We start from the raw sequence: 9,964 nt of genomic DNA, 5'->3' as shown, positions 1-9,964 counted from the left end.
TTTTTCTGGAATTGAGCTGCAGAAGTTGCTTGTATATTTTTGAGATTAATCCTTTGTTGCTTCATTTGCTATTATTTCCTCCCAATCTGAGGGCTGTATTTTCACCTTGCTTATAGTTTCCTTTGTTGTGCAAAAACTTTTAAGTTTAATTAGGTCCCATTTGTTTATTTTTGCTTTTATTTCCAATATTCTGGGAGGTGGGTCATAGAGGATCCTGCTGTGATTTATGTCAGAGAGTGTTTTGCCTATGTTCTCCTCTAGGAGTTTTCTAGTTTCTGGTCTTACATTTAGATCTTTAATCCATTTTGAGTTTATTTTTGTGTATGGTGTTAGAAAGTGTTCTAGTTTCATTCTTTTACAAGTGGTTGACCAGTTTTCCCAGCACCACTTTTTAAAGAGATTTTCTTTTCTCCAGTGTATATTCTTGCCTCCTTTGTCAAAGATAAGGTGTCCATAAGTGTATGGGTTTATCTCTGGGATTCCTACTTGCTACTTTGATCTATATTTTTGTCTTTGGGGCAGGACCATACTGTCTTTATGACTGTGTCTTTGTAGCATTTATTGCAATATTTAATTTAAACAGCAAGAATGTCATGCCAGCATAGGAAAGAGGAGGTACAAAGGAAGTCAGATCAGCAAAAGGACCCTCCACTCAGTGTCCTGATTCTCACACTGGAAGGAACTAGATAAAGAGGAAACACTCAGTGCATGCAGCAATTGCAACTCTACACAACGCAGAATTATCAATATCAACACTTTGACTTTGGAAGAGAAAATCTTGATCTTAACACTTTTTCTCAAGACTAAGTATGACCATGGGCCTAAGACTATGTCCCTTGAATCAGTTTGAGTGAGGTCCAACCATTTTCATTTCTAACAAGTCCTTAAGTGATGCAACGTACTAAGAAACAGTACTGTAAGAATCACTAGTCTGCCAGACATCAAGGCTCACTATATACCTATGGTCAGAAAGACTCTGAGGATACTGGTGAAGGGCTAGACAACAAGACAGCTAGCACATGATCGAGAACCCAGAAATACAACCACACTTTGGTATACACTTGACTTATGAAGGAGGCACTGAAGAGCATCTTTTCATGAATGGAGCTAAGAGTGTTACATTCACATGGAAAAATAAAACTGGATTTTTACCACACTCCATATGCAAAACTTAACTCCTGATGAATTACAAACTTACATATGAAAACAAAAAGCTATTAGTTTGAGAAAAAAAATAGGAGACTATCTTTGTCTCCTTAAGATAGAAAAATATTTCTTAAATAAGAAACAGAAAGAAAGCAATAACCATAAAAGAAAATGGTAACCTGGACTGTGTTAAAATCAAAGGACATCATAGAGGAAAAAGACAAATGACAGAATGGTAAATGATACTTGAAATTCACAAAACCAACAAAACACTCAGATTAAGAGTACGTAAATATCCCAAGAAATCAGTAAGAAAAGCATGCAGAGCCAGGAGTTGAGGGGGATGGGCATCCATGAAAAAAGAATTGAATAAACATTGCACAAAAGAGAAGGGAATCTAAATGACCAATAATCATGAAAAGATGCTGCATTTCATTAATAATCAGAGAAATTCAAATTGAATCACAATGGGAAGCCATTGCACACCAATAGATAACAAAAATTAGAATTCTGAGGATACTATTAAGGGTTTAAGAAAATATTTAGAAATATAAATTGGTGCTCGAGTAGGAATATGTGTGTGCATTAGTCACTCAGTCGTGTGCAACTCTTCATGGTCCCATGTACTGAAACCCATCAGTCTACTTTGTCCATGGAATTTTCCAGGCAAGAATACTGGAGTGGGTAGCCTTTCCCTTCTCCAGGGGATCTCCCTGACTCAGGGGTTGAACTTTGGTCTCCTGCACTGCAGGCAGATTCTTTACCATCTGATCCACCAGGGAAGTAGAAATATAAATAGGTACAGTCAATTTGGGAAACAATTTGTTATCATCTTTGTAGTATAGGTAAAGATACAGCATGGTGACTCAGATTAACAAGACTGTCTTATATATCTGAAGTTGTTATGACAATAGATTTTAAAAGTTGTCACTACAAAAATAATAACTATGTTAACTATCATTATTGTAGTAATCATTTTGTAATAAAAACATCTATCAAATCACTGAGTTGGACACCTTAAACAGTGGTATGTGTCCATTATATGTCAATAAAGCCGGAAAACATAAATAATACTTGTCAAGAGGATGAATGAATAGAAAGACAGACAGACACATGAATAGTAAGTGGAGGAGACAAGACCCAAAGCCAAGAATTCTGTCTTTACATTACTTACTCTTAATTTGTAGACTCAAGTTTTCAAACATAAACTCACCACTAAGGAAAAGGACTCATGGGTATTGCATGAGGCACTGGTTTATTTTGAGGGCAGTAGCCAAATGTACTTTGTTTCCTGTAACTTTGCTATGGATGATGGTCACCAAAATACACCATATTTTCTGTATAAAATTCAAAATGAAATATTCTCTCCAATTTTCATGCCAAGGAGCAGTGTTATCCTCATTTAGTAAAGGAAGAACTTGAACCTTCTATAGGCTATTAACTTCTTAAACATAACTGCTAACAGAAAAGGGCAGTATTCTAATAAATATCTCATTTCCTCAACACTAAACTTCAAACACTGCTCTGAGAATAAACTCTGAAAACACATGCATTTTAATCCAATGCCCATTTGTTACATATGACAATATCTTTTGCATGACTCTGTGCTTTAAACATACATAAACATTAACGGTATACCATATGGAAAAAGGTCTAGTCCATACACCTACCCAGATACTGGGAAGCACAGACACTGAGAGCACATAGATATGCCACTGCATTCCCTGAAAGCCTTAACCTATCAATATATTAACCTATGACCTGCCAGGATCTAGAATACACCTTGGTCCACATTTGAATGTCCAAAATAAAAATATTCACCCCTGTGAGTATTTGTCCATATCAAACATAGTTGGGAAAACTGAAGCATGCCCATGAGATAGTGCACTAAGGTTCAGAAGATCTGAGATTAGTCCCAACATCTAAACAGGAAATCTCAAGGGTCCCCTCTCCCCTCAGAGTCAGCAGTGCTGGCTGTGATTTCCATTCTGCTTTCTCTGCCTACAGAGATCCCAGGACAAACTCTCTAGAGAAGTCATCACACCTCAACTCCCTCAGGCTAACAAGCACCCCAGAGGCCAGTAGAGAAGACCTCAGACTCATGAGAAGCTGGCTGGGTTTCCTCAGTCAGGGGAGTCCTCCCACTTGAGTCAGAGCATCTCTGCCTTCTGAGATCTGGAGCTGGCAGAAGCAGCAGTGAGCTAGGGACCAGATGTTAGGAAAGAAGTGGGGGTTGAGGTCAGGGAAGGGAAACCTGTTATCACTTTGGAGTGGTATAGCAGCTCCTCTTCCATCCCTGCTTCTCTCCTTGGCAATCAGTCCAGAAGGACATGGGAGACACATGCCAAGGCTGAACTTTGGCTGAGAAGCAGAGTTGACTTGATTAACAGATGTGGTGCACATCATATTCTGGAGTGGCTGGGAAGGAAACAAAAGCATCTCAACGTGGAGGTGAGCTTCAGAAGCTGGCCATTCACTTGGCTACTCCAACCCAGTTTGGTACCTTACTCTTTTCTCCCTGATACTTTCAAATATTTCACAGATTGAGAAGTCATAGGTCCATGGAAGTAAAACTTCCTTTTGGAATTTGGTTTTAAGTCCAGCCAGTTGGACTTCTAGGCCATCTATACCATTTGTTTTTATGGAAACAAAACCACACAAGTAGAAAAAAGAGAGAGAGAGAGAAAGATTGCAGTCTTGGACTGATCCACTCACCCTCTGCTTTTAGAATGTTCTTCCTGATTCTCCCATCAGAAATCCTCCTACTGTTTCTAGTCATCAACCTGGGTGTTCCTCACTTCTCTGAGCTAGAGAATCAATTCCATTAATTCACCAAATCTCCGCTAATTTTTGTGTCACACATTCCACAGGCAGCCCTTTCACAAATGACTCACTTTTGAATATTGATCTGCGTGTGATGTACTGCTTTACAGATATGGTGTCTCCCTTGTTATTCATAAAACGTCAGGAACCAGCTTGTGAGCAGGTGATACAGGATAAATCAAACCCCTCACTTTTTGTCTTCAGCAGAGGGCAGTGTCACTGTACGACACCAGCTCCCCACACCAGACATGCCACAGTCATACATGGCCAATATTTCCACCCGATTTGGCCTGTTAATCATGGATACACAAATTTTCAAATTCCACAATCTCTACAACACAGAAAGGTAGGCCACCTCTCTAGCAAATACAAAGGTAAATTCTGAATATGGGAGAAGAAAGTGTGTCAGAGAGTACAAGGGCAATTCTAGTAGGAAATTTTTAGAACAGTAAAACCAGTGCCTTTGTTGATGGTGATAGATGATGAACATACCATAACTAGAGGAGGGGAAGCTTAACACCGGAGAGCACAAACTCAGAGTGAGCCAGCTTGGAGTTCCAATCCTGACTGCTTCTCACATCCTTAGTGAACTTCAGTAAACCACTTCACCTCTGTAAGCCTTAGTCTCCTGAAATGCTTCATAATTCCTTGGGATTTAGTGACATGTTTAGCAAAAGCTTGGTACATAATACTTACTCATAAGTATTGGTTATTGTTATTAGCTTTAATTATGATTCATCCAATTACTCGAGGCATAAACAAATATTCCTTCCATAAAAACCTGCCAAATCCTGAAATTAGCCAGACAATTTGGCAGTGAGGGATATGATAATTTACATACATAAATTAATTGATTTTGAGAAGATCAGGAAATAGAAGATAAAGGGAGGTGATACAGGGACTGATGAGGATCATCAGCTTCTCCTCCATGCTGACAATATGCTTTTCTCTCTTCTAAGTGTTTTCATGCATTATCTCTCCAAATCTTCATGAGAATGTGAATATTTGTGTCCTATATTACACGTGAAGTACTTGTGGTTTAAAGATGTTTAATAACTTAAATAAAAATATGAGCAGTTAATTGTAAATGAAGTAATATATTAATTTAACAATGTTAAATAAATTAGTATATCAATCAATAAATTAATATATCATATATGACTTCAAGGCCTTCCCAGGTTGTGCTAGTGGTAAAGGATCTGCCTGCCAGTGTAGGAGTTGTAAGAGACAAGGATTCAATCCCTGGATGATCGCCCAGAGAAGGGAATGGCACCTCACTCCAGTATTCTTGCCTGGGAAATTCCATGAGCAAAGGAGCCTGGCAGGCTATAGTCCTTGGGACCTCAATGAGTTGGACATGAGTAAACGACTGAGCACACACACACATAAGGCTTGATGACCTGGGTATGACTGGAAGACACATATTTACATGTTTCTCATAGGTTTCTTTGAATAAATATATGAGAGAATAAATTTTAAAACATGAATTGTATAGTCAACAATGGATGCCCTGCTGTACAAAAAGGGTATAGGACAGGGGATTAATGAAGGGATGAACGATTTATGAAAAAGGGGAGATTTGCACAGACTGATGGTAGTAGCATGCCATGAGTTAAAGAGGGCTTAACCTTTCAAAGGTTAAGAACCTTTCATTCTGTGTCCAAACAAGGAAAAAACACTGTTGAATTGGATTCAATATTCCTCTCAGATATTCACTGTTGATTATTTTGACAAATGCTTATTTCTATAGAAGACACGCAAAGTCTAGTTTTATAACAACTGAATTTGCCTTGGTAAAGAATGGGGGTCCTGTGACTTCAATATCTGAAATTCTCCCCACCTCCAATGATCTCTATCTGCTTATACTAATAATACCCTCTTTTTTTAACAAATATATCACTCAGTTCAGTTCAGTTCAGTCGCACAGTCATGTCCAACTCTTTACAACCCTATGGACTGCAGCACGCCAGGCTTCCCTGTCCATCTCCAACACCCAGAGCTTGCTCAAACTCATTTCCATCCAGTCAGTGATTCTATCCAACCTTCTAATCCTCTGTTGTCCCCTTCTCCTGCCTTCAGTCCTTCCCAGCAACAGAGTCTTTCCCAATGAGTCAGTTCTTCACATCAGGTGCCTAAAGTATTGGAGTTTCATCTTCAGCATCAGGCCTTCCAATGAATATTCAGAACTGATTTCCTTTGGGATGGACTGGTTTGATCTTCTTGCAGTCCAAGGGACTCTCAAGAGTCTTCTCCAACACCACAGTTCAAATACATCAATTCTTTGGCACTCAGCTTTCTTTATAGTCCAACTCTCACATCCATTCATGATTACTGGAAAAATGATACCTTTGACTAGATGAACCTAGTAAAGTAATGTCTTTGCTTTTTAATATGCTGTCTAGGTTGGTCATAACTTTTCTTCCAAGGAGCAAGCATCTTTTCATTTCATGGCTGCAATCACCATCTGCAGTGAGTTTGGAAGCCAAGAAAATTAAGTCTGTCACTGTTTTCATTGTTTCCCCATCTACGTTCCATGAAGTGATGGGACTGGATACTATGATCTTAATTCTTTGAATGTTGAGTTTTAAGTCAGCTTTTTCACTCTCCTGTTTCAATTTCATCAAGAGGCCCTTTAGTTTCTCTTCACTTTCTGCCATAAAAGTTGCATCATTTTTGCATCTGAGGTTATTGGTATTTCTCCCAGCAGTCTTGATTCCAGCTAATGCTTCATCCAGCCCGGCATTTTGCATGGTGTAATCTTAATATAAGTTAAATAATCAGGGTGACAATATACATCCTTGAAGTATTCTGTACAGCTACGTGTATGTATCGCTACCTGATATTATACTACATATACTGATCTTCTGACTTATCACCCAAGCTACATGAATTACATAAAGGCAAGAATTTTTGTTCTATTGCTGTATTCCCAGCAGGGACAGATTTCGCCGACTAGGAACTAAGGAACTTGAATCAAGCGGTCCAGCTGTGACGGATTCTAAAGGAAAACACTTCTTTTGTTCCTTCAGGTTTCAGCATAAGGGCCTCATGATGACATGGATTTGGGAAGGGAGGACCACATCAAGGGACCATGAGGGTAACAAGCTTTCCCAGCACAGCTGCTAATAGTGCCCAGATAGAGGACAACAAAGACTTGCTGGGTTCTTGAAATTTGGGCTATGGAATTGGAGCATGATAAATAACAAACCTTCTTGTACATAACTAGAAACAAGGCAATGGAAAGACTCAACCAAACCAGCAGTGTCTCTGAGTTCATACTCCTGGGACTTTCCTCGCGGCCAGAGGACCAGAAGCCACTCTTTATCCTCTTCCTCATCATATACCTGGTCACCATAACAGGGAATGTGCTCATCATCCTGGCCATCCACTCTGATCTCCAACTGCACACACCCATGTATTTCTTCTTGAGTGTCCTGTCTTTCATTGACATTTGCTTCTCAACAACCATTGTCCCCAGGATGCTGGTGAACTTCCTGTCAGAGAAGAAGACCATCTCCTATGCTGGATGTCTGACCCAGATGTATTTTACATATGCTTTGGGCAACACTGATAGTTATCTTTTGGCAGCCATGGCCTATGACCGCTATGTGGCCATCTGTGATCCCTTTCACTATGTCACCATCATGAGCCACCGCCACTGTGTCCTGCTGGTGGCCTTCTCCTGCTCATTGCCTCACTTTCACTCACTCCTACACATACTTCTGCTGAATCAGCTCACCTTCTGCAACTCCAATGTTGTCCACCACTTCTTCTGTGACATCAACCCTCTGCTGAAATTGTCCTGCTCCTCCATATTTGTCAATGATCTCACAATAAAGACAGAAGGACTGGTGTTTTGGGTGACCCCCTTCCTATGCATTGTTTTCTCGTATGTGCGAATCCTCATAGCAGTTCTCAGGATCCCCTCAGCTGCAGGGAAACGCAAAGCCTTCTCCACCTGTGGTTCCCACTTTACTGTGGTGATCCTGTTTTATGGAAGCATCTTCTATGTCTATTTACAGCCCTTGTCCAGCTACACTGTTCGGGACCGAGTGGCGACACTTGTCTACACGGTTTTGTCCTCCATGCTTAACCCTTTCATTTACAGTCTGAGAAACAAAGACATGAAGAGGGGCCTGGGGAAGCTGATGGGCAGGAGGAAATCCTAGCAAGAAGGAGGAAATCCTAGCCTTTTGGGGATATGTTCATGGGTTTCTCTGAGGCTCTAGATCCTGTTTCTGCTGGTTCCTGATACACATGATAAATTCTTGTAGGTCAGTAGACACTCACAAGTGTCATGGATGTTGGGTTGCACCCACTTCTATACACATGAAACTCCTAACCATGGAGACTTTATGATGATTCAGTAATAGGCTCCATGTCTACCAAAATCTTGGCTTTCAGTTTTCATACATCGGCATCTCTCTTCCTGTCTTTCTCTTCTCCAGGAAGCCACATCTTTTTCGTTGCTCCAAATGCTGTTGAAACCTTTGTTTCCCACAGAATTTCCTAGAACATACATCTGTTCAATAACTTTTGATTCTCTTAATGTAATTTGGGTTTAAATGTAATTTCTGTAATGAACTAGCTTTTTGATATTCATTGCAGTAATTTAGAAAAAAGAAGCAGCTAGACAGAGACAGTGACAAGACAGAGACTCTTAAAAAACTGAAACTCCACCAAGTGAGGAGTGTCTAGTGCAACAGTTATGCAGAGACTGCGCCTCTTCCTTCTTCCATATTTTGACAGCAGAATGTTCTGTGTTCTATAGTGAACAAAAAGCCAACTCTTAGCGCTGCTTAGCCAAGTACCTAGTAGTTCAGCACACACCTGCCCTGATAATCAGGCCAGGGTACATGAAGCTGTGTAGCCTCTGGCTCTCAACCCTGGTCATCTGGTATTTGTGCCTCAAGGTACTGGTCTCGTCCCCTCTTTAGCTTCAGTTCTCCTTAGAGAATCCCCTATTGCCACCATCATAACCAACCGTATCTGTCTGCTTCCCAGGGAATGAGTTGTTATATGTACTTATAATTAACTATTCTAATGAGAGTATTAAAACCTACATGTGGATATTAAATGCAGATAAAATTAGGAGCTTCTAGAACCAGACAGAGACATACTGGGGTGCTCTGGGAAGTAGTCATCTAGGCAAGGACTTTATTCTGTTCACTTTTGTTTCTTCATATATTCTCTGTTATTACTCTAATAATCAAGTAATTTTAAAATAAGGATTTTAAAAACAATTTAAAATTTAAATTTTTAATTTAAAAAATAAAGTGATTTTAAGCTTTATTTTATATATGAATAATCTATCATTATTATTCTTCTACATTCTTCATGGAGCTATGATTCAGTAGGACTCATGTGGGCCTGTGAATCTGCATTTTAAGGAGAACCTCCTAGAATGACTAACTGGGTATTTATGTGGGAAACTTCATGACTGAAAATTTCTGACCACTCCCTATGTCCCATTGTTTGTATTCTGGACTCATGCTTTCAGTAATGCTATATTGAGTGTATAATCTACATGTATACAGACACTCACTGATTGCAGCATTTTTCATAATAGAAAAAAAATAGAAAAATTAACAATAATCTAAATGCCCATCAATAGAGAAATAGATAAATAGGGTTCAATTTTTCCATAGAGAGAAAAAAGCTGTAATAGGTAAATCTCTAGCACTGACCTAAAAGCCTTTATGAATATAGACCAAAATGTTTATAAGTACACCTGCTAGGGTAAAAAAAATAAAGTATGTGTGTGTGTGAGAGAGTGTGTGTGTATTTTTGTGCATCTGGTGAGATTATATATGCAGTAAGAAAACATACCCTCCAACACACACACACACACACACACACACACACATATACTCATACAACAGACTAGAAGTTTGTGCATATTTGTAACATCAGAATTTGTTAAACGGGGACATGGTCTTTTGTTTGTTTGTTTGTTTTTGTATAAATAAAACGCCAATCGCTAAGAAAAGTGTAA

General features: G+C 39.3%; 1 protein-coding gene across 1 annotated transcript; it reads left to right on the top strand.

Moving 5' to 3' along the window:
- The first annotated feature begins 7,193 nt into the window (after positions 1-7,193).
- On the top strand, positions 7,194-8,138 carry LOC122442676 (olfactory receptor 1L8-like). The gene has a single exon (XM_043470515.1). The coding sequence runs from the start codon at positions 7,206-7,208 to the stop codon at positions 8,136-8,138; it is 933 nt and encodes a 310-aa protein (XP_043326450.1). The 5' UTR covers positions 7,194-7,205.
- The last annotated feature ends 1,826 nt before the right edge of the window (positions 8,139-9,964 follow it).

The sequence above is a fragment of the Cervus canadensis genome, chromosome 5 (assembly GCF_019320065.1).
Source record: "Cervus canadensis isolate Bull #8, Minnesota chromosome 5, ASM1932006v1, whole genome shotgun sequence".
NCBI classification, from domain to species: Eukaryota; Metazoa; Chordata; class Mammalia; order Artiodactyla; family Cervidae; genus Cervus; species Cervus canadensis.
Note: the sequence above shows the minus strand (reverse complement) of the source record. Positions and strands in the feature narration are given on the sequence as shown.

Coding starts and splice junctions, on each gene's coding strand:
- LOC122442676 (XM_043470515.1), top strand. CDS start 7,206: ATGGAAAGACTCAACCAAACCAGCAGTGTCTCTGAGTTCATACTCCTG.